This window comes from Podarcis raffonei, chromosome 13, assembly GCF_027172205.1.
Source record: "Podarcis raffonei isolate rPodRaf1 chromosome 13, rPodRaf1.pri, whole genome shotgun sequence".
Lineage (NCBI taxonomy): Eukaryota > Metazoa > Chordata > Lepidosauria > Squamata > Lacertidae > Podarcis > Podarcis raffonei.
The window spans coordinates 49,873,178-49,897,642 of record NC_070614.1 but is presented as its reverse complement, the minus strand read 5'-3'; the positions used below and the strand labels follow the sequence as shown (position 1 = coordinate 49,897,642).

Genomic DNA, 24,465 nt, shown 5'->3' with positions numbered 1-24,465 from the left:
TCCAGATAGAAGTGAATCCACAACCTGATTGGCTTACAGTAGAATTCCGGAATTAGCCAATCATGTGCAGCCCATTGTGTAAATAATGTATATAAAGCAGGTACTTTGAGGGGACATTCATTCATTCCTCCTCACCACTATGAGCTGAATAAAGAGCATGAAATCACTTTGCGACTCTGAGTATATTTCACTCTCTGTGGCCCGGGACCTCCAAGATATTTTTGTTTTTGTTTGAAGACCGTAAGGTCCTCCGTGGGACATACCAGGAGAGGCAGTCCCGCAGGTACGAGGGTCTTAGGCCGTATAGGGCTTTAAAGGTTAAAACCAGCACCTTAAACCTGATCCTGTACCCCACCAGGAGCCAGTGCAGCTAGTATAGCACTGGGTGAATGTGATCCCGCAGCAAGGACCCCGTAAGGAGTCTCGCCGCGGCATTCTGCACCCGCTGGAGTTTCTGGGTCAGTCTCAAGGGCAGCCCCACGTAGAGCGAGTTAACAATAATCCAGTCTGGGGGTGACCGTTGTGTGGATCACAGTGGCTAAGTCAGGGCGAGAGAGGTAAGGAGCCAACTGCTTAGCTTGGCGGAGATGAAAAAATGCCGCCTTTGTTATAGCTGTAATCTGTGCCTCCATGGAAAGGGAGGTGTCAAAGATTACACCCAAACTCTTAACGGACGGTGCTGGCACTAATTGCGCCCCCGCAAGAGATGGGAGTTGCCCCCCCAATCCCATATCGTCCTGATCCTGCCAAAGGACCTCTGTCTTCGAAGGATTTAACTTTAACCAGCTCCCACGTAACCAGTATTTGTCTAGGAGCTGCTAGAAACTCAACAGGTGCAGCTTTTCCTAGTTTGGTGGTACTGATGAGAAAGCTGCATCTGTTGAGTTTCTGGCCGTGTACTATTAAAGGCATAGGCTGTCTATAGGGATGGGGGGAGAGGCAGCTTTGTATGTGACCCCCTATAATATATTTTAGGCTTATGAGAGAATACTACTTTATGTCTAACTTCCGGGTTTGGGGAGTGCAGGAGCCACTCTAGCATATTATTTTATGATCCTGGGAAAGCGAGCTCAATGACGCCGGAAAAAGTCTAGAGAGGCACAAGCCGAGCTTCCGGTAAACGCTGAAAGCCGCCATTCGGCATACAGTAATTCTCTATGGGCGAGGAGTGGCGACGCTCTAGAAACCGTGCTAACTCTGTGGTTGGCAGGCGCAGGCCCTCTGCATTGGAAATCACGGGAGAGGGCGAAACCATAGAGGCGCGAGTTGCCGAAAGGCGGGAGAGGCCTAGTTCGACACGAGACCGGAAGCGCCACAGGCTGCTGTGGGGGAAGGAAGCCGGCTGATTTCACAAGGCGCCGAGTGGGAGGAGTTTGAGTAGTGTGGCTCCCCCCCTCAATTCAGGGAAAGGCCTGGCCAATGGGAACGCACTAGCCGGAGGGCGGCGACCAATCGGAAGCGTAGAAGTGGACGTAGGCGAAGAGCGCGCGGTGATTGGTCGCGGGGGCGGCCAATGGGGGAGCTTTGAATGGATGGGGTGTTGTAGGAGGGGGTCTTTGAGCAGCAACCGCCTGGGCAGGCATGGAAAGGTGGGTGAAGAGGGGCTCGCGGGGCTGGTGGGGGGCGCAGGGGGGGGACGCCCTCCCAGGGGTCGCCTTCCTCCCCACACTTCGTTCCTCCGAGCCTCCTGGGGAAGTGGGGCTCAGGGCTTAGGGCTGGAGGGAAGCTGCGCAGGGGCTGAGGGCACTCGGAGAAGGGGACCCGGGGGTTATGGGGCTGCTATGGGGAGCAGGGCGAGGTCAGGCCCCGGGCCCCCGGAGACACAGCTTAGGAGGCTGGGGCAGAGGGAGCAGTGGGGACGGAGGACACAGGCTCAGTGACCATCATTATTCCGATTATTGCATTTATAAATCACTTTTAGGGATGTGGGTGGTGCTGTGGGTTAAACCACAGAGCCTAGGGCTTGCCGATCAGAAGGTTGGCGGTTCGAATCCCCACGATGGGCTGAGCTCCCGTTGCTCGGTCCCAGCTCAACCTAACAGTTCGAAAGCATGAAGTGCAAGTAGATAAATAGGTACCACTCTGGCGGGAAGGTAAACGGCGTTTCTATGCGCTGCTCTGGTTTGCCAGAAGCTGCTTTGTCATGCTGGCCACATGACCCAGAAGCTGTACGCCGGCTCCCTCGGCCAGTAAAGCGAGATGAGCGCCGCAACCCCAGAGTCGGTCACGACTGGACCTAATGGTCAGGGGTCCCTTTACCTTTTACTCCAAGGGGCTCAAGGTGGTGGATATGATTCTTTTTCCCCACCCACATTTAATCCCCACAACAGCCCTGCGTGGCAGGCTAGGCTGAGAGGCAAGGACCGGCCTCCAAGCGAGTTTCATGGTCAGAGCTTTCCAAATGTTTTTAGACGCGCATCATTTCGCTTTACAGCGATTCAGTTTTACCAGCAAACCAGAGGTTCAACGAACCCCTTTCCAGCCCCGGGAGGAGCACGATGTGTAGGTGTCTTGCGTTCACGCAACACAACACCTACACACTGCAGCTGACACGCTGACGTGTCGTGACACGCAGTTTGGTCCCAGTCTGACACTCTTAAGCTTGGGTCCCCAGCTATTGTTGGACTACAACTCCCATCGTCCTTGGCTAGCAGGACCAGTGCTCAGGGACGATGAGAGTTGTAGTAGTACAACAGCAGCTGGGGTTTTCACTTGCATCAGGATGCCTTTGTCAGAGATTTCGGGGGGGGCACAGGTAGAGAGACTCTGTGGCCCCCAGGTGCTGCTGAGACTCCATATCAACCCCTGCCAGCATAGCCAATTATCAGGTCTCTCTTCACCAGGTCGACATCATTTTGTGGCAGAGGGGGCTTGCCCTCCCCAGCCTCCCACTTTCCTCTAGCACTTGTGTGTGTGACATGTCGCATTTGCCAGAACTTCCACTAGGCTTTTCTGAAAGGTACAGGCCCCTGCCCTCTGTGTTGAAGAAATATCGGGGTTTGGGAGGGCATCGGGGTGTGTGGATGGGAGATGACTGGGGAGGGGCAGGACCTGGATGCTGTGGGTAGCAGGGAGCTGCTGTGAAGCTGAAGGAAGGGTAGATGAGATCCTCAGATATTGTGGGAGGAAGGCATTGAATGGAGAAAAAGATGGGGTTAACCAGTTTCTGGGATAACGGTGTATTAGGGAGCACCTGCGTTTCAGGATGTGGAAGTGACGGCTCCTTTGCTTGGCAGGATGGGTGAAGTGGAGATCTCTGCCCGGGCGTATGTCAAGATGTGTCTCCATGCTGCCCGCTACCCCCACGCCGCTGTCAACGGGCTGCTTTTGGCTCAGAGACGCCAGGCAACAGCCAGCCAGCCAGAATGCCTCTGTATTACAGACTGCATCCCCCTCTTCCACAACCACCTGTCGCTCACGGTCATGCTGGAGGTGGCTCTGAATCAGGTATGTCCTTGGAGGGACACAGATAGCAGGGGGGGGGGGACCAGCAGGGGTCGGGAACTTTGTCCAGATTTTCCGGGTTACAACTCCCCTCATTCCTGATCAGAAGCCATGCTGGCTGGGACTGGCGGGTGTTGAACCTAGCAACACTAGAAGGCCATAGGTCCCCCCGCCCCCCGTTTCACCTCACACTAAATATCTTTCCCCCCCCCAAAAAAAAATCATTAACTGGTGGGTATGATGTAAGGTAGGGACACGGGTGGCGCTGTGGGTTAAACCACAGAGCCTAGGACTTGCCGATCAGAAGGTCGGCGGTTCGAATCCCCGCAACGGGGTGAGCTCCCGTTGCTCGGTCCCTGCTCCTGCCAACCTAGCAGTTTGAAAGCACGTCAAAGTGCAAGTAGATAAGTAGGTACCGCTCCGGCGGGGAGGTAAACGGCGTTTCCGTGCGCTGCTCTGGTATCGCCAGAAGCGGCTTAGTCCTGCTGGCCACAGGACCCGGAAGCTGTACGCCGGCTCCCTCGGCCAATAAAGCGAGATGAGCGCGGCAACCCCAGAGTCGTCCGCGACTGGACCTAACAGTCAGGGGTCCCTTTACCTTTTTATGATGTAAGGTCATAGAACTGGCTTCTTTTTTCTTTCCATCTTGCCTTTCAGGACAATTTTTTTTTTAAAGCGATTGCATCTCAGGTGTGCAATGAGGACTAGTTCTAGCTCAGATGAAAAAAGAGAGAATCAAAGAGGGTTGCAAGAGACAGAAGCAACTGTTTATTCTTAGAAGCAAAAGATGTCTTGCACTTATAGGAGACGCAATCCCCTTTTCCCCCAGGTCCCAATTTATACCTTTTTAGAATGGTGCAATATGCACAATGCTTAAATGTGATGTTAGCTAATTAAAAGCAAAGTACCAGAATGCTACTCATTCTTGGAACAGATCCATTGAAATAAAAGGACACAGTTACCTTAGGTCCATTAATTGTGCTAGGTGGACCCCAATGGTTTGAACAGCTTCCCATGTTCCTATGAATTTATATGTCTTTTGCAGGTTGACACCTGGAGTTCGGAGCTGAATTTGCTCCTTGCTGGCTATTACCAAGCCAACTCTGGGCTGGACGACAAGAGGTAAATCTGGGGAGCAGAGTTTCGTTTATTAATTAGGTATACCCCGCCCATCTGGCCGGGCCTCCCCAGCCACTCTGGGCTGCTCCCAACACGATAAAACACTAAACATTATAAACTTCCCTAAACAGAGCTGTCTTCAGATGTCTTCTAAAAGTCAGATAGTTGTTTATTTCCTTGACATCTGATGGGAGGGCATTCCACAGGGCGGGCGCCACCACCGAGAAGGCCCTCTGCCTGGTTCCCTGTAACCTCAATTCTCGCAGGGAGGGAACCGCCAGAAGGTCCTCGGAGCTGGACCTCTGTGTCTGGGCTGAACGATGGGGGAGGAGACGCTCCTTCAGGTATACTGGGCCGAGGCCGTTTAGGGCTTTAAAGGTCAGCACCAACACTTTGAATTGTGCTTGGAAACATACTGGTTAGAGGCATCTCTCCTCCTTTAACCTGTTCTCTCCCTCCTTTCTGTGTTCCCCCGAAGCGCTTCTTTCCTCGCACAAAAGACTGTCGGACGCATTGCTGAACTATATGAGGGCGCCGTTCTTATCATGGTGAGAGCTGAGATCGGGGCTAACTGGGTCTGGACTATGTAGGGCAGAGGTGGGCAATCTGCGTGTCCTCCCCACCCCACCAGATGCCCCTTTCAAAATTTCTAGACTTTTCCATCTGTATCCAGCACTCCTTTCACATACTGCCTCTTAGCACCTAGCTTTACTTAAAGACAAGGCAGGGGTGTCTCTCCCCAGAATTACAGCAACCTGACTGCTTTCGCCATCTGCTTACTCCCCCCAGTTGGATAACCGCAAGTTCACGATAAACCCCCGGGTCCCTCCGGTGATCGTTCTGGAGCAGAAGGATCGGCAATGGATCCCCAAAGACAAGAACCTGTGAGTTAACCGCTGTCTGTAATTTCTCTTCTTTGCAAAAACCTCGTCACCATTACGGTTTGCATTTGCCTTCCCAAAACAAGCTGGTTGCTATTATTTCCACCTTACGATTTGGGAATGAGCTTGCAGGGACAGCGACATGCCCAAGTCCAGACGAGTAATCGTTTGTAGAGGTGGGACAGGATCTTCCCAACTCTGCCTGTGCAAAGACACTGGCTCTCCTCAGCTCTTTACGCGAAGCGTCAGTGAGAGAGAATTGTCTGTATTGAGGTTTTTAATGCCCTTCTTTTGCTGGTTTCTAGGGTCATGTGGAGCGACTGGGAATCCTCTCGCCACATCTGCAAGACCCTCCTAGAAGACAAAGCTTACTCCCAGTTGGTGGATTTTGATGTCCACCTGGATGACATCAGAGAGGACTGGACCAATCAGCAGCTGAACACAAAAATTGCCCAGTTGGTATCAGTGGCCAATGGCAGTGCGTGAAGGAATCATAGCTCATCCGCAGCAGTTAAGAGAAGGGCCGTCAGATGATCAGAGGCTAATCTCAGACTGTTTCCGAGATGGCTGTAAAGAAACTGGATTTACAGCTGGTGGGATTTTTGAAATTCCTGCAGAAAAGGACCTGGCCAAAACCATTCACGGTTGTGCAAAAAAAAAGGGGGGGGGGAGGAGGACTCAAACCTTTTTTTTTTTCTTCGTCCAATTGATAATTTTGGAAACATGTTGCTTCTAGATACAGACCCGGATTTATCCCCACCCCCTTTGAGAGATCCTGCACTTGTAGCAGATGAAAAGTCGTTGCTGCATTTATTTAGTTTCCTAACATAATAAATTTAAAAAAAAAACACTTGTCAAATTTAAAAACCTCTTTATTTCGAAAGTGAATGAAGCTGGTTGGCAGCTGGTTGGTTCCAGTTAACTGGATATCATTTAGAGCATTTAAAAAACAACAAACCCAGAACAGCTTGTGTGAAATCAAGGCTGTTCTTGGTGAAAGGAGTTGTTGTTTTTTCTTCTTCCAGCCTGATCCTGGTGAGTTGGCTTAGTAGATCATTCCTTTGTTGTCATCGCGAGGCTTCTTAATCTTCTCGTAGTTCTTCAGGGTGATGTCATACACCACAGCCTAGGAAGGGCAAAGAGAGAGAGAGATTTTGAAACCTAGTATTTGGGGGTGGGGAGCGAACAGCCTACTTCAGCCGCATGAGGTGCATAAAACTAAGAAGCAGGTACGTGAAGCTGAGGAGGAGGTAGACATTTGAGCACACCCACCCAAAAACTCCTTCCCCGCTAGCACATTCTCCGGATCCAGGAAAGCAGGTGCAACAGGAATTTGCTGTACAGGAGACCCTCAGGATATGAATTAAATTCGTTTTGGGGGTCCATCTGCAACCCGAAAAGTCCATAGGCAGAGGCACCGCTTCTGCGCACAGCACAATTGAGCGCTTCTGCATTCGCATGTGGCGAAACTCAGAACTATAGACTAATGTAAACTAAAAGTTGATGTCAACTAAAAGTTACATATCCAGAGCAGTACATAACTAGAGGGTCCACTGTATTGCAATTCCGTGTTTGTAAATAAATCACTAGACTCAAATTACCATTAACTCAAAAGTTAGCCACTGCAAAACCTTAATACGGAGGAAACAGGAGCACAACTTCATCGGAGGTGCTGTTAACCTCTGGAACTCACGAGTCACAGGAAAGAAATGTAATTTGTGGTACAGTCCATGAGACGCGGGTGGCACTGTGGGTTAAGCCACAGAGCCTAGGACTTGCCGATCAGAAGGTCGGTGGTTCGAATCCCCGCAACGGGGTGAGCTCCCGTTGCTCGGTCCCTGATCCTGTCAACCTAGCAGTTTGAAAGCACGTCAAAGTGCAAGTAGATAAATAGGCACCACTCCGGCGGGAAGGTAAACGGCATTTCCGTGCGCTGCTCTGGTTCGCCAGAAATGGCTTAGTCATGCTGGCCACATGACCCGGAAGCTGTACACTAGCTCCCTCGGCCAATAAAGCGAGATGAGCGCCACAACCCCAGAGTCGGCCACGACTGGACCTAACGGTTGGCGGACCCTTTACCTTTTTACCATGGGAGATGAGCACAAGAAGGGGGCTGGAACTATTTGTGCTGAAGCCTGCCCAGACTTTTCGATGGAGACAGGTTACGTGGAGAGCAGGCTAGCTGGTGCCTACTCACCTATCGTGAGTCAGCCTGTACAACGCAATGAATCGAGCGTTGCACATTCACGTTCCTGTGCATCATTGCTCTGCTTATTCCTTGAATACGGATGGCAAAAAGCCCAGCAGCAACACAGATGCTCCCCTTTGCCCCATAGCCCCCCATCACTCACGTAGATGTTTCTCAGCTCGTTGATCATGTATCGGATTTCGGCATATTCTGCCTCGTCGATTTCGTGCACGAGTTGGCGGTAGTCGCCCTGCAAGCAACAGAGGTGGGAAAGTCAACACGAGAGATTCAAAGAACCTTCCCAAATACCAGTAGCGAGGGAGGGAAAGGGTGTTCTTGTGCTCAGATCCTGCCCATGCTCAGGTCTCCCGCAGGCTACTCTGAGGACTAGATGGGGCATTGGGCAGATCCCAACAGCCTCTTCCTACCTTACATAACCTTCGAACTGTTCCTGCCACATGGCTAAAGAAGGAAGGAACTTACCACATGTGGACTTTTGGCTGCCTTGGACACTGCGTCGCCCCGTTCAGAGTAATACCTGGGAAACAGAAAGGAGGCAGAGCCGGAATGAGTTGATACAGATCATGAAGGTCTCCTCTCTCGAGGCTAGGACCAAAACCACTGTCTTCAAGAAGAAGACGAGTTTGGATTTGATATCCTACTTTATCACTACCCTAAGGAGTCACCTTGCCAACAAAGGTCCATATAGTTAAAGCTATGGTTTTCCCGGTAGTGATGTATGGAAGTGAGAGCTGGAACATAAAGAAGGCTGATCGCCGAAGAATTGATGCTTTTGAATTCTGGTGCTGGAGGAGACTCTTGAGAGTCCCATGGACTGCAAGAAGATCAAACCTCTCCATTCTGAAGGAAATCAGCCCTGAGTGCTCACTGGAAGGACAGATCCTGAAGCTGAGGCTCCAAGACTTTGGCCACCTCATGAGAAGAGAAGACCCTGATGTTGGGAAAGATGGAGGGCACAAGGAGAAGAGGATGACGGAGGACGAGATGGTGGGACAGTGTTCTCGAAGCTACGAACATGAGTTTGACCAAACTGCGGGAGGCAGTGGAAGACAGGAGTGCCTGGCGTGCTGTGGTCCAGGGGGTCACGAAGAGGCGGACACGACTAAACAACAACAACAAGGAGTCTCAAAGCGGCTAACAATCTACTTTCCCTTCCTCCCCCACAACAAACACTCTGTGAAGTGAGTGAGGCTGACAGACTTCAGAGAAGTGTGACTGGCCCAAGGTCACCCAGCAGCTGCATGTGGAGGAGCGGGGAAGCAAACCCGGTTCACCAGATTACGAGTCTACCACTCTTAACCACTACACCACACGGGCTCTCAAGTGACAAGCTTAGTCATGCTGGCCACATGACCCGGAAGCTGTACGCCGGCTCCCTCGGCCAATAAAGCGAGGTGAGCACCGCAACCCCAGAGTCGGTCACGACTGGACCTAATGGTCAGGGGTCCCTTTACCTTTACCTATTGGGGGTCTGTAGCAGAGGAGAGAGCCAAACACCCCCCCTTGACCTGCATAATCCTCCACACCTGTTGCTTGCAGTACCGACCCAGGAGAGAACTGGATCTGGTCAGTGGCCCAAAATCTTATCCCCACCCTACCCCTGCTTGCTGTGGACTATGGTTGCTGCAGTTTCCAGCAACTACTACTCAGAAGCATCTCATTTCCCACACAAGGTGGGATAGTTTGGGGGTTTTTTGCTCCAAAGTTGCAGAAAGAGTCACCCCCTTTCATTTGGCTGTTAACGGTGGCTTTCGATTCACTTGACGGAAGTAAATTTCAATTTACTGCTTTATGAGTGCGGTAGGAAATCTCCACCCCCCCACCCCAGAACTGACCAACTGCAAGAGAGGCCAAATTTCACAGATCACCTTCCCTGCCCTGAAGCCCGGATCACTTTTCAGGTCTCCTTTAAGTCCTCCCCGTCCTGATCCTCAGGCCTTTCTAGGTCATATGCTATCAATCTCCCAAAATCGCAAGCTCAGGGCAACCTTGCCTCCGGAAGGCAAAACCACTGCTTTTCAATTTGCTAAGATAAACCGGCGGACGGAACGAAGAGAATTTGCAGAGAAAGGGCACACAAGGGAAATTCATCGTTCCCTTTTTAAGGGTAACAAAGAATGGTGGGGCGACAGGAATCAGAGGGACTTTTTGGGTGAAAAAATTATACTCACTCGAAATTAACATGTACGTGCTGAAAGAAAACCCACTCCCCAGGACAAGAAACAAATGGACTGACCAAATCCCCCCCCCCAACTTGGTGCAATTTTCTGTCACAGCACCTATTCCCAAAAACCAATGATCTGCAACACCTGTTTATACACCTGTTTCCCTGTGGTGTTGACAGCGCACAGCTCCAGGTGTGTGTGAGAGGGAGGTGGCAACCGTGAAAAGGTTTGGGGGGAGGAGAGAAAGTTAGCAAGGGTGGTGAAAAGCCAAACAGGTGGGAACTTTCAATTAAACTTTTCAAATTGGCACGCTAGGGAGCACCGAAAGATTTCTGTTGCTTCTCGGGTCTCAAACGAAAAACCTCAATTATGCATTGCAAGGATTGTCCGCAGCCTTGTGACCTAGATTTTGAATTAACGAGTTCTGGGTGTGTTTGCATCCACGCTCTCCGTCGTTTGTGCTCGCTCACACCCTTGCTGAGCAACCAACCAATTTAGGGCACCCATGCAAAGTCCACAGTGCGAGTTCTTGCGCCGCTCCCACATTTACAGGCTGAGTTCACCTTTGCTTTTTCTGCCCAACTGCCAGAAAGCTGATCAGATCCACAGCAATTAGCTGCATCCAATACACCTTACATTTAAATCACAATCTCTCTCCACCCCCCCAACCACCAGGGAACTATAGTGTACCCCTCGGAGCACTACAATTCCCAGCAGCCTTAACAAACTGCAAACTAGGAGCAGGGCAGATGGCCCCCAATTCAGTCCTCAACATCTCCAGTTGAAAGGAACATCAGAAGACGGGAAAGGTCTCTGCGTAAGACCCCGGCGAACAGATGAAGGTGGCTTCATCTGAACATTTCGGTCATTTTATACATAGCAAAACAAGGTCAGCGTTTTAGGCCCGGCAAGAGCAGCCAAGATGCCGCCTCGTTTTCCGGCACAGCTTCCCCGTCTTCCGGAAGGGCAGGCAGAAATCCAACACGTGAAGCTTTCCCCATCGCAACACACACACACACACACACACACACACACTGTGCCATAAAATACTGTATTTTTTGCTCTATAAGACTCACTTTTTCCCTCCTAAAAAGTAAGGGGAAATGTGTGTGCGTCTTATGGAGCGAATGCAGGCTGCGCAGCTATCCCAGAAGCCAGAACAGCAAGAGGGGTTGCTGCTTTCACTGCGCAGCGATCCCTCTTGTTGTTCTGGTTTCTGGGATTCAGAATATTTTTTTTCTTGTTTTCCTCCTCCAAAAACTAGGTGCGTCTTGTGGTCTGGTGCGTCTTATAGAGCGAAAAATACGGTAGCTAGCAAAAGGATGAATTTTCGCCCTTTGTGAAGCCCTGTGTGTGAGATGGAAAGAGCGGCCTCCTCTTCTCCTCCCCACAAGCACCTCCTTAAGGACCGGCTGTTGCTTAGAGGACCTGATTCACCTGGGAGGGACCTGTGCAATCTTTGGATCTCGGGTCAGGGAGCTTAAGCTGCGTGGAAGAGGAATTAGTTTCTTCTAAAGCGTCTCTCCATTCATCAGATGGGGGAGGGAAGGAGGAAACCAACTTGCCTCAGCAGTAAAATGAGTTCCCTCAGCGAGCCTCTTTAGCTGGCCCAGGCCGCTGACCTGTGTGGCCTGCTTTCAACTGATAATATTATTATTTCTTATAATACGCTCAGAGGTTTTACTACAACCGAGCACTATAGAAATGTTGTTCAATAAGAAGCTAATGAGAATCTGGTGGATCCATCAATTTGTCCAATCCCCTTTTTAAGCCATCCATTTTGGCAGCCATCGTTGATTCATGTGGCAGGGAGTTCCGCAGTTTAACAACATCCTGCGTGAATAAGTCCTTTCTTTAATCTGCCCCCAAACTTCCAACACTCAGCTTGATTGGCTGTCCAAGATTTCTAGCCAAATGGGGGGGGCAATTTCCCCCCTATCTACTTTTTGTATCCCATGCATAATCTTACAAGCCATCTCTTACATTTTGCTTAAACTTTAAAAGACCCCAAATGCTGCAACCTTTTCTCCTAGGGGAATCAATTATCATGATGATAATAAAGAAATAAATCAGTCCCTCTCAGGTCTAGGATGTGAGGGGAGTTTCAGCCTGAAACATATAGGAAGTACAACATTCTATGGTCTATGGTCTTATGGTCTGTGTGTGTGGTTTGGGAGCTGCACGGTCAGGGAAAATACAATGCCGTCCAGGGTGGTAAAGACTGCGGAGAGAATAATTGGGTGCACTCTTCCCACCTTGCATCAAATCTATACTTCCAGGTGCCATAAGAAAGCTGCAGAGATAGCGCAGGATAGTGCGCACCCCGGAAATGATCTCTTTCAGCTTCTGCCTTCTGGAAGAAGGGACAGGGTTATAAAGACTAGGACTAGCCGCCTGAGAAACAGGTTCTATTCAAATGTGATTTTGGTTTTAAATGCAGTGTAAGGTGGTCTCTATGGGAGGAGTTGTTGTTTAGTCGTTTAGTCGTGTCCGACTCTTTGTGACCCCATGGACCAGAGCACGCCAGGGCTCTATGGGAGTATATTGTATATAATTATGGGGTATCATAGTTTTTAGGGGGCTAACCAGGCTGGGATAGCAGGCAGCTTGGTATCTGAATGTCTGATGTAGATTTTTTTCAATTTCGTTGTTCTGTATGGGGCACTGACAATAAAGATTATCGTATCGTATCGTCTTACCTTGTTTTAAAAGCATTTTTAAAAAGCGTCAAGAATCTTCTGCAGCTGTGAATTTTGCGACCGTGTGGATGACGGCACGTTGTATTCTCGCCTTCCTTGTCCTAGGGTACTGGACAAGGCTGATGGAACTTGTAGTCCTAAACTTCAGACAAGCACCAACAGCCTGTGCGGTGTTGTGGTTACAGCAGGCTTCCTCAACCCCAGCCCTCCAGATGTTTTGAGACTACAATTCCCATCATCCCTGACCACTGGTCCTGCTAGCTAGGGATCATGGGAGCTGTACGTCAAAAACATCTGGAGGGCCAAGGTTGAGGACGCCTGGGTTAGAGTGTCTGACCAGGACCTGGGAGACTAGCATTCGAATCTCCACACAGCCATGAAGCTCACAGGGTGAACTTGGGCTAGTCATAGCCTCTCAGCCTAACCTACCTCGCAGGTTTGTTGTGGGGGGTTAAGTGAGGAGCTCTTTGGAGAAAATTCACCAAATTTCCCTCTGCCTTAGCAATTTTTTCCTTTTAAACCAAATATAGGGAAAGGGGGAAGTTGGAAGTTGTCCGCCTCCAATTTCAGACTCACTTGGCAATCTGAGTCTGGAAAGTTTCCAGCTTTGTCCGAGCCGAGGTCAGCAGTTCGTACACTTTTTCCTGGAAGAGGAGAGAAAGACGAGGGTTATAACACAGGAAGTTCCCAGTGCCATGACAGGGTCCAAGGAAAACGGAAGGGGAAACATGGCGAGGAAGTCTTGGCTGAACAGTAATAATTTCTCGGCCCAAAACAGATTGAACGTCTGCGTGACATCTCTGCTAGGAAAGTGGCTCTTCTTAATCCTGGGTGTAGCTGCAGTTAACGGAGGAGGAGGGCAATGCACTCTGCACATGCTCGGTGGCACACACCACCGCTTTCAGATTCTCCCACTGATCTCTTGGGGTACGTGATGCAGCAAACGCCAGCTCTCTTGATAGTGCAGAAGATGAGCTGGGAGCATTTTTTTTCCTATGAAGGAAAATCATTTGGGGGCTGTACTCCCTAGCAGGTAGAGTCAAAGCCAGTGGCGGGTGGAAGAAGAGCCAAAGAACGGCAGAGTCTCTTTTGCGCTCTCTCTTTTTCTGGACTTACGAATCAGGTGTGTCAAAAAGAGTCCCATGGCTCAATGCAATCCAGGGCCCCAAATCTGGTTTAGAGGGAACTTTGATTGAGTTTCCACTGAAATGAGGCTGCATTTTAATGTTGTATTTTAATCTTGTTTTTTAAGCTGTATTTCAATCAATTGTTTTTATATTTGGTGTTAGCCACCCTGAGCCCGGTCTTGGCTGGGGAGGGCGGGGTATAAATAAAATGTATTATTATTATTATTATTATTATTATTATTATTATTATTAAATCATTTGGGGCGGCACTGCTGAGGTCTGCCACCAAAAACCCCTTTCCATAGCTATACACCAGTGTGCCCATACAGTGGTGCCCTGCAAGACGAATGCCTCGCAAAACGAAAAACTGGCAAGACGAAAGAGTTTTCCGTTTTTGAGTCGTTCCGCAAGACGAATTTCCCTATGGGCTTGCTTCGCAAGAAGAAAGCCCGTAGGGAAATCTCCAGGGACCTCTTTTAAATGCTGGCGGTGGGGAGCAAAGCCTTTCGCCCCCCTCCGGCCTTCAGAAGAGGTCCAGGAAGGCCGGCGGGGGCCGAAAGGCTTTGCTCCCCACCGCCAGATATTTTAAAAGCGGTCCGGGATAGCAGGGAAGCGCGCTGCGTTTTCCCGCTATCCCGGATCGCTTTTAAAATGCTGGCCGTCGGGAGCAAAGACTTTCGCCCACCGCCGGCCTTCAGAAGAGGTCCTGGACCTCTTCTGAAGGCCGGCGGGGGGCAAAAGTCTTTGCTCCCCCCTGCCTGCCTTCCCGGGATAGCGGAGAAGCGCAGCGCGTTTCTCCGCTATCCCGGACGGCTTTTGAAGGCAGGCGGGGGGGAGCAAAGACTTTCGCCCACCGCCTGCCTTCAGAAGACCTCCGCTGTCCCGGGGGCTTTTAAAATGCTGGGGGTCGGCAGTGAAGGCTTCGCTGCCGCCCGCCAGCATTTTAAGATCGCCAATTTTAAGAATGCCGACCCCCAGCATTTTAAAAGCCCCCAGGACAGCGGAGGTCTTCTGAAGGCAGGCCGTGGGCGAAAGGCTAGAGGTAACATCCCATTTGGGCCGAGAAAAGTCCGCTACACCACACAAACGTCAGAACATCCTGTTCTGACAGCGGCCAAACAGATTCCCGTTCTGTGAGACCCATAAGTGGGACCCGAAAACAAGAACGTTCTCCTCTCCTGCAGTTTCCAGAAACTGGTCTTCAGAAGAATCATCATAATTATATTATTGGTACCCTGGCCATCTTCTCCTCCATGGACCTGTCTATTCCTGTTTCAACACTGTCAACACACACACACACACACACACACACACACAGAAAAGGTGTTCAGGGAGAGCTGGGAGACCTGCGAGCCAAAACTCACCTGGACTGCAACCCCGAAATTATTGCCGTCCTCAATGCGCGGGACCAGGAGTTGTAGCCACAGAGAGATCTGGGGAGAGAGGGAAGGAAGAGAGAATGAGACTCTTAATCTCTTTTTATATATATATAAGGTTAAGGTAAAGGTACCCCTGCCCGTACGGGCCAGTCTTGACAGACTCTAGGGTTGTGCGCCCATCTCATTCAAGAGGCCAGGGGCCAGCGCTGTCCGGAGACACTTCCGGGTCATGTGGCCAGCGTGACAAGCTGCATCTGGCGAGCCAGCACAGCACACGGAAACGCCGTTTACCTTCCCGCTGGTAAGCGGTCCCTATTTATCTACTTGCACCCGGGGGTGCTTTCGAACTGCTAGGTTGGCAGGCGCTGGGACCGAACGACGGGAGCGCACCCCGCCGCGGGGATTCGAACCGCCGACCTTTCGATCGGCAAGCCCTAGGCGCTGAGGCTTTTACCCACAGCGCCACCCGCGTCCCTAGAAGGGCGGTATACAATACATTTAATACAGGCACCTCTCCACTTCCGTAGGGGTTATGTTCCCGGGTACCGGGTGTCTACCTAAAATGGCATAGGGGTGTGTGCTTCTCCTAAGAAGCCTGTAAATGCCCTCTAAACATCTGGAACCCCTTGAAAAGGCCCAAACGTTTAGTGCAAAGGCTCATAGGATTGCTAGCCATTTCCCTGCTCTTCTGGTACTATTTTCACAGTTTAAATCGATTTATTTGTCGACGCTGTGCATATACGCAGTCGCACACAATTTGACTGCACGTAAGTTCTCAGTATAAGTTCCCATATATATATATATATATATATACACACACACATTTTTATTACTTTTTTAACACATCAATTCCAACAGTCATACAACATATCTTCTCATCTTATACAATGTTTTAGACTTCTGTCAACACCTCTTGACGATTTTCCGTTCTTTATCACTTATTCTGCATTTTTAATTTCTATATTGCATTTAATTGTCCTTAACTGATCATTCTTTTCATAGTCTTTCTTGTAATATTTCAGATAATCCACCTTACAAAACTTCTGGCAGACCTACTAGCGTAGCCTGTTCATCACAGTTACTTTTCAAATAGTTCATACATTTACTCCAGTCCTCTAAGAATCTCTGATCCCGCAGGTTTCGAATCCTTCCTGTTAATTTATCTAGACTCTTAATCTCAAGGTTGTGGGTTCGAGCCCTGCACTGGGCAAAAGATTCCTGCATTGAAGGGGTTGTTTAGGGAAGCTATTCATGTTTAATAGGTTATTGTATTTTAATATTCTGTTGGAAGCCGCCCAGAGTGGCTGGAGAAACCCAGTCAGATGGGCGGAGTATAAATAATAAATTATTATTAATTTAATAATTAAGGTTTAAGGTGCTGGTTTTGACCTTTAAAGCCCTTCACGGCCTATGACCCTCGTACCTACGGGACTCTCCCGGTATGCCCCATGGAGAGCCTCAAGGTCCATAAATAGCAACACCCTAGTGGTCCCGGGCCCTAAGGAAGTTAGATTAGCTTCAACCAGAGCCAGGGCCTTTTCAACACTGGCTCCGGCCTGGTGGAACGCTCTGCCTCATGAGACCAGGGCCCTGCAGGATCTGATTTCTTTCCACAGGGCCTGTAAGACAGAGTTGTTCCACCTGGCCTTTGGCTTGGAGCCAATTTGATTCCCTCCCCCTCTTTCTTTTTTCTTTCTCCTCCTGCGATGAGGCTGCATTTTAGTATTTTAATGTTTCAATATTTTAATGTTGTATTTTAATCTTGTTTTTAAGTTGTATTCGTTCAACTTGTTTTTATTATTGCTTGTTAGCCGCCCTGAGCCTGGCCTTGGCTGGGGAGGGCTGGGTATAAATAAAAATTATTATTATTATTATTATTATTATTATTATTTACTGAAGTTCTCACCCTGGGCCAGCAGGGGGATACTGTAAATAGTTCAGGTCCACATATGCAAATAAGGGATTGAAAGTGACGTTCAGTGATTGGATAGTTTTAGAAAGTTGTTACAGTAACGTCGTACTGGAGCTCTATATAAGCAGGCTGACTGAACCCTTCAGTTCAGTTCTGTTCTGGCCTGTGAATAAACAAGAGCTGTTTGAAGAATCGCTGTGTCGTCTGATATGTTCACCCACAACTTAACAATTATTATTATTATTATTATTAGGCTAGATGACCCCTGGGGTCCCTTCCAACACTAAGCAGGGCGCTAGATCTGGTTGTGCAAAGGGGCGAGAATGAGACCCGTTTCCTCCGGACCACTGACCAAGTTCAGCTTCTCCTTCGTGCCCTGGATTTCGGGCTTCACGCGGTTCAGCAGGGCGGTGATCTTCTCGTTGTGGCAAACTGGACCGCAGGGGGGCGCTGGGGGGAGAAGGAGGAAGAGAACGTCAGAGGCATCACAGCCTCAAGGTGGCGCGTGGCACATATGTCAACGGCTGCCATCTTAGAAGAGAGGAAAACATGGAAATAAGCCTCCCCTCTCAAGCAGTAGTAGAAGAGACATTTCCCCTTGTGTAAAAAAGAAATGGAAGGTGGGCAGAGCTCTTCCAAGATGGCTGCCAGCCATGAGTAATTGCATTTAAAAAAACAGCCTCCTGATTAAATGGGACTGGGGGCAGGCGTACTCAGCTGGTAACTGTGGCTTGTGGCCAACCAAGTTCTCCGCTGAAGTGAATGAAGCTACGTCAGCCATGCCCATTCATTTCATTGGGTTTACTTGGATACAATCCAGTTATCTTTCTTTCTTATTATTCTTTATTGATTGAAAATTTACATATCTATACAAACATTATGTGCTATCACTTTACATATCAAGAAAAAGAAAATAGTAAATAGTAGTAAATAGAAATATTTAGTAAATAGAATAGGTAGCAAGTAGGTATAAAATAAAATAGGTAGTAAATAGAAAATTTATAAAGTAATAAAAAAAGGAAAAGGGGGAAAAATAAAGAAATAACCAAGACACAAAATAAAAAAAGAAGAAAAGACAAGATAACATTATTTACACAATAAAAGTGTTCATTCTCCCCATCCTTCTCATTATACTGTAATATAAACATTCTTTTTTATCGTTAGCCTCATCTTTCAACGGAGGCCTATTGTCCAAGGCCACCGCCTCTATTTGATAAAATAGCAAATTTAATGAATAAAATAAATTTAAAAACATTTCCCTCAGAGAGCTGCTATTTCCCAGAGTTCCCTGGGAAGGTGGGTTGACCGTGAAACCCCTCTGTGAAGGGGAACGGGGGCTCCTAAGTGCCCTGAACAAACTACAGTTCCCAGAATCCTTTGCGGCTGTTCAAAGTGGGGCAGCAATGCTTTAAACGCACAGTGCGGACGGGGCCTGGCTAGTAAAACATTGCAGAATGCGGCCTGCTGGGACAATTCAAGGCGGGACACCTCTCATTTCACCACCCCATTTCCATGGAAAGGCTTCGAAACGTCTCCCTGCCAGACGTCACAGAGAATCCTGCACACCTTTATCCTCATCCTCCGACTTTTTCGAGTCCTTCTCTTCCTTTTTGGAATCCTTCTCTTCTTTCTGCGCGGGAATAAAGGAACGCGATCACAAAATGCACAAGGGGAAGGCAGAAAGAGAGCCACCCACCAGTACGCAAAGCGTTGGAAGGGATCCCGAGGGTCATCCAGTCCAACCCCCTGCGACGCAGGAATAATTTGTCCAACACGGGATTCGAACCCGTAACCCCGAAGTCAAGAGACTCGCGCTGCACCGACTGAGCTACCCCAGCATAGAGGGGTGACTTTTTTCAGCCTGAAGGCCACATTCCCTTGTAGGAAACGCCAGAGGATGCAGGTTGACATGTTAAGAGCTATACCAAACTGTCATGGCTCCCCTCCCAAAGAATTCTGGGAGTTGTAGTCTGCTAAGGGCGCTGAGAGCTGTTAGTAGACATGCACCCCATTCCCCTCACAGAACTACAATTCCCAGAGTTCCTTGTGAAGAGCGACAAGACTGGAAATTGCAGCTGTGCGTGGGAAACAGGAGTCACTCAGCACCCTTAACAAACCCCAAACAAACTACAACTCCCAGAATGCTTTGGGGGAAGCCATGGCTGTGATACCACAGGGCATGGTGCGAATGTGGCCACAGAAACTGAACTTCCTCCTTCTTTTTAGCAACAGAACGGAGAGAAAAGGTCCTTCTCCAGCCCATCACAGGTTGCGGAATCCGAACCCGTCACCCGCCAGCCCACAACTGTTTCCCTGTTGCCTGAGAGTTTACTGATTTCCTTGGGTGGAAGAAAGAAAAGGAAATATATCCCTCTCTTTCTCAAGAACACGTCCCAACTGTAATGTTTGATGTATTACAGTATTTTAATATTTTGTTGGAAGCTGCCCAGAGTGGATGGGGAAGCCCAGCCAGATGGGCGGGGTATAAATAATAAATTATTATTATTATAAATTATTATAACTTCCCTTCGGATCGCCTGAACAGAGAACGACAGCGTTGGCAGAAGCAAAAAATCTTAATTTAAGCCCAGCAACAAAGGGGAGGTCACTAACACACACTAGAAGACACCCAATGAAACGTAATTACAGGGATGGTTGATCTACCTAGAGATTATGCTCTTTGTGACAAAAGGAATGGGGAAGGCAGAGATATAAATACCCCCACAGCCCCTGGGGCAGGGAGGACTAAATTCAAAGCACTGCTTAGCAAGGAAGGAAGGAATTGCAGCTGTTAAGATCGGCTCCTTCCAGTCCTCCGGGCAAGAGAGGAAGGTACGAATTAAAGGAGAGGCGTAATATTGAGGTCACCCACCCACAACCGCCCTCTCAACTGGGATAGTCCAGTTGCGCAAAAAAATAAAATATAATCTGGATGTGGGAAACTAGGGCGAAAAGTGGCACCACCTCTGGAGATGAAGGATTGAGGTTGATCAGCCTCACCGGGTTGTTATGAGAGCAGGAAAAACGGAGGCAGGGAGGTGAAGGTTTGAGACACGTAGGTTTTGAACGCAGTAAAAATGCTGCACACGGAAAGAGCTTCCGTGTAGGACCAGAAACAGGGGGAATCTGTGATTTGCTGGGATCTGATCTGTTGCTGCCCCACAATCTCGAGGTCCAGACCCCCAACCCAAATCATAGCTGTCAACTTACAGATTTGAACATAAGGGACCAGCAGCCTCGAAAATAAGGGATCAGCAGCCAAAATAAGGGATTTTCAGAGCACAGGGAGGTTCGACTTCTGAGCCCCTCCAAGCCAAAGGCAGAAAGCCCAGCCAGCAGCCAAACGAAGCCTCAAGCGGTGGTTCCCACAGCGCAGCAACCCGGCAAAGGGGATGCAGCAAGGGAAACCACTGTCACCTCTCCGCTGGGAAGCGCTGAGCAAAGGTGAGTCCCCAGGCAACGCGGCCGATTTGATCGGCACAAGGCATGTAAGCTCCACCCCCCCCAGTCGTTCTTAGACTCCTTATTGGGTGAGCAACGCAGCCAAGCAACACATTTGGATCCTCCCTCCTCCCTGGCCGGCAGGGAGGGAGGGAGAGGAGCTGCTTCCTTTGAAACCCGGGAAATTTAAGGGACATCATCAATAAGGGACAGCAGCGGGACACAGCGCTGGGATAAGGGACTTTCCCGCCAAATAAGGGACGGTTGACAGATATGACCCAAATCCCCTGCCCCACTCACCTCCCGCTGCTTGCGACGCTCCTCGTCCTTCTTGGGGTCAGGGATAGGGATGTCCAACTCAACGCGGAGCGAAATCAGGTCCGAGACATTCAGTTCGGGGGACTGGGTGGAGGGGAAAGAGGGAAAGAGAGAGAGAGAGAGAGAGAGAGAGAGAGAGATGAAGGAACAGGCTTTGCAATTCCCCACTTCTCGTTGCTGCCCCTAATATCCGAGTCTTGCAGCGGGGTAGTAGATAGATATTACTACTACTACTACTATTATTATTATTATTATATATAATTTTTATTGATTTTAACATATAAATTATAAAATGTACCACAAAACTTATCACTTATACAATCTTTTTAGACTTCCATCAGCACCTCTGATGATCCACCGTTTTAACCACTTCTTATGCATTTCTTAACTTTATATTGCCTTTACATCTCTTAACAAATCATCCTCCCCCTTCTCCATTTTTGCAATACTTCCAATAATACTCCTCACAAAACTTTCTGGGGGTGGTCTTGATCTACAGGATGGGAATTTCAAAAGTCTTTATAAGGCCTTGCATGCCATTTTTCTGGGTCCCTCCTCTCTCCTGCGGGTCAGGGGAGCACCCTGTTGCAACAGATCAATAAAGATCAGGCTTACTAGCGGCTTTGCTTCTCGATATTCTCTGGTTGGCCTCTGTTATTCTCTCCTACCAATAGGGAACCTATGTAAGGACTCTATATGGGCTCTTGGATACCCCATAAGGGAAAAGGGCAATTTTTGTTTGCAACAAAAGCATGTCTAGAATTGCAACCTGGAGTCAATTTAAGCCCCGCCTTTCCGTAGCAAGCATTCCTCCGTTCCAAATATTAGTTTTGACCCCTTCATAAAATTGTATAACACCATTCTGATTTTTTTTCTTGTCTTCCCTCACATTGTTCCAATCCAAGCCCTTTAGATTTCAGAACCGTTAACTCTGTAGTGTCCAAAATCGCATTTGGTTCTCCCAAATCTTGGGGGGGGGGGGGGGAATCTCAGCTGATCATTTGCAACAATTCCCTTTGCAATTTCCTATTTTTGTTTTAAATGCTGGCTGCAGAAAACCACTTGCAACCCCCCGCCCCCCCTGCATTCCAAAACCCGCAAGGAAGTTTTACCTTGAGAAAATTACTGAGCTCCACAATCTTTTCTGGGAAGCGTCTGGCAACAAGTTCTTCAGCCTTGGGGAAGATAGAGATTGTGGAGGAGTGAGAAAAAGGCCTTAGACAAGAGAAATATTGGAGGACAATTGGAATGAAAACTCTGGCAGATTAAAAGAGAAGGGGGGAGGGAAACAGATGCACATTCGCTCAACCGTCAAAAATAAAATAAAATGCAGTCACAGAAAGCAGCTCCACTCTGTGGAGCCCTAAAATCTTAGCAGCAAAGCTTATATCCGGTATTATGGTGGCTGATCTCTGTTTACTCGAAAGGGACTAGAATCTTGTGCAGTTTTGTGGCAAAATCCAAAGCAGAACCGTTCAGAAATCGAAACGTACCAAAGATGGTTTTAGCTCCTTCTTCTGCTTTAATTCTATGTTAAACCACTGAAAATCAATTTAAAATGTTTTTTTTAAAAATGGAATGTAAAATGAAAGATATGGCAGCGGGGCTCAGAACTTGCCTAGAGGTTACACACTTTGAAACGGGAATGTGGCCCCCAAAATCCCAAGCGTGTGGGAATTGCACTCTGCACGTGCTCAGTGGCTATGTGAGAGGTTCAACCATGTCAGCAGAGAGGTAGGCACTGGGGCAGACATCCAGTTTGGTTTAGCCTTGCCTATTCGCCTTCCTAAAGGAATAAGCTTTGGGGGTGCCTCTGTAGTAAAAGCCACAGGGTTTTGGGGGTGCTGGGGGGGAATAGTAAAGAAAAAAAAGACACTTGCGAGCCTCTTACCTGGGTACACAGCTCCTTCTTGAAGGAGTTCACCTGCACAGCGGAAAAAGAGAAAAAAATGAAACTATGGATCAAAAAAATGTACAGTCAGGACAATGGCCAGACGCATCTGGGCCCCACGCCAGGCCCTCTGGGGCAGTGTCACCCGATCTCCCTGTGCACCTGTTGGCCTCACCGCTCGGTCTGCCGCCTGACGAGGCAGAAAACAGGGTGCCGGGGAAATTTAAGGACTATTTGAATAAATATTGTAATATAAAAAATTAGAAATTACTTGAAAGAAACAAATCGGCCTAGGATTAAACGACGTTATAATTAAATAAATGGGATTTAGAATGTTCAGAAAAGTGAATAAGATGGGCTATAATTGGAAATTGTTTTGGTTTAATAATGATATTGGAAAGCTGCTACTTTTAATTACAAGGAAACTCAGAAGGGAGGGTTTTGAGGAAGTCAACCAAGATTGGTGAAGAATTAAGTTTGTTGTTATTGTTTATCTGTTTATTGTTCCCTTTTTTCCCTTTTTCTGTTTTTGTGTATCATTTTGCTTTGTGGTTTGTGTTGTCGTTGTGGAAAATATAATAACAAATTTATTAAAAAATAAAATTAAAAAACTGGGTGCCGGTTCCCGCACAGGTGCCAAGCTCCGCCATCCAGACCAACCCGCCTTTTCCCCTTCCTCCAAAGCTGCCGTCCTGCGTGTTGTTCCGGGACAGGACTCAAATGTCCTTCCCAATTCGGATTTTAAGTACCCCCAAATCTCTCCCCACTGCGCTCCCCACTCCAGGCAACCCCCCTAGAGCCCCCCCCCCCGTCTCCATTAGACAGGGCAAAGGTGTCATTGCCTAAGAAGGGCAGGTTAGAAACCCCAACTGAGAACTTTCTTTCTTCCCAGGCCTCCCCCGCAAAAAAGCGAAAGTGAGGGGGACACCTGTTGGATTTCCGCCTGCCGCGTTCTGAAAAGCGACAGGAGGCTTCCTGCGGGCAGATTCTGACTCTGCTCTTGTAGTCCCCCCTTTAAAAAAACACACCCCTAAAATTGAGACCCCCACAAACACACCAGCCTCTCCATGAACCCCCCCCCCAATTTATTCCACTTTTACCTTCGCCTCGCACTCCGGGGAAACCTCCAAAGTAGCCATGGCGTCGGGTTCAGGCTGCGCAAAACCGGAGTGGCGAGTGGCGGCTTTTGGGGTTGCAACAGCGAAGGGCCGAACCCCAAAAAAACCCCGGGAGGCGAAGTTGCAAAGAGGGCGCGGGAGGCTGGGAGCGTCCGGGGCAAGTCATGCATCAAAGCGAAAATGAAAGGGAAGGGGAGGAGAAATGGGGAGATGTAACCTGCGCGGAGGAGGAGGAGGCAGGGACTTCCCAGCGTTGGGAGGGGAGGCGCGGGAGGCCCCGGCAGGCGGCCATTCAACAGGGGCAGCTTCTCCTCCTTCTTCTCAAGCAGCGCTGCCTGTTGCATCTCCGGCCCGGAGTTCGAAGAAACTCAGCCGGCAGCAAGGCTCGTTTTGGGGAAAGCCACCCGGATGGGCGGGGTATAAATAGTAAAATTATTATAATAATATTATTGGAGCATCTGCTGGGCATGCAGGTGGACCCCTGAAGTTCAGTCGTCAACTGAAACACTGAGATGCTGCCAACCAGTGCAAGCAATGCTTGATGGGCTAATATATATATATATTTAAAGCAATTTAAAGTTAGATTGGAAGTTAGATTGGCTTCAACCAGAGCCAGGGCCTTTTCAACTCTGGCTCCGGCCTGGTGGAACGCTCTGCCTCATGAGACCAGGGCCCTGCAGGATCTGATTTCTTGCCGCAGGGCCCGTAAGACAGAGTTGTTCTGCCTGGCCTTTGGCTTGGAGCCAATTTGATTCCCTCCCC

At 48.9% G+C, this 24,465-nt stretch overlaps 2 protein-coding genes across 4 annotated transcripts; one reads left to right on the top strand and one right to left on the bottom strand.

Moving 5' to 3' along the window:
* The first annotated feature begins 1,467 nt into the window (after positions 1-1,467).
* Positions 1,468-6,305, top strand: EMC9 (ER membrane protein complex subunit 9). Of its 3 annotated transcripts, none has more exons than XM_053362858.1 (6): positions 1,468-1,589; positions 3,237-3,447; positions 4,490-4,566; positions 5,042-5,111; positions 5,353-5,447; positions 5,750-6,305. In XM_053362858.1, exons 1-6 carry the CDS (start codon positions 1,582-1,584, stop codon positions 5,928-5,930), a joined length of 642 nt encoding a protein of 213 aa, XP_053218833.1. In that variant the 5' UTR covers positions 1,468-1,581; the 3' UTR covers positions 5,931-6,305. The 3 variants fall into 3 exon arrangements, with proteins under 3 accessions (XP_053218833.1, XP_053218831.1, XP_053218832.1); XM_053362856.1 differs by having other exon boundaries at positions 1,495-1,589; positions 3,205-3,447; XM_053362857.1 differs by lacking the exon at positions 1,468-1,589 and adding an exon at positions 2,805-2,959.
* PSME1 (proteasome activator subunit 1) lies at positions 6,296-24,081 on the bottom strand. The gene is made up of 11 exons (XM_053362855.1): positions 23,686-24,081; positions 22,586-22,618; positions 21,807-21,869; positions 20,677-20,778; positions 18,502-18,565; positions 17,288-17,385; positions 15,009-15,077; positions 13,094-13,161; positions 8,116-8,170; positions 7,796-7,882; positions 6,296-6,570 (listed from the first exon to the last, which is right to left on the bottom strand). Exons 1-11 carry the CDS (start codon positions 23,722-23,724, stop codon positions 6,490-6,492), a joined length of 759 nt encoding a protein of 252 aa, XP_053218830.1. The 5' UTR covers positions 23,725-24,081; the 3' UTR covers positions 6,296-6,489.
* Between the last annotated feature and the right edge of the window lie 384 nt (positions 24,082-24,465).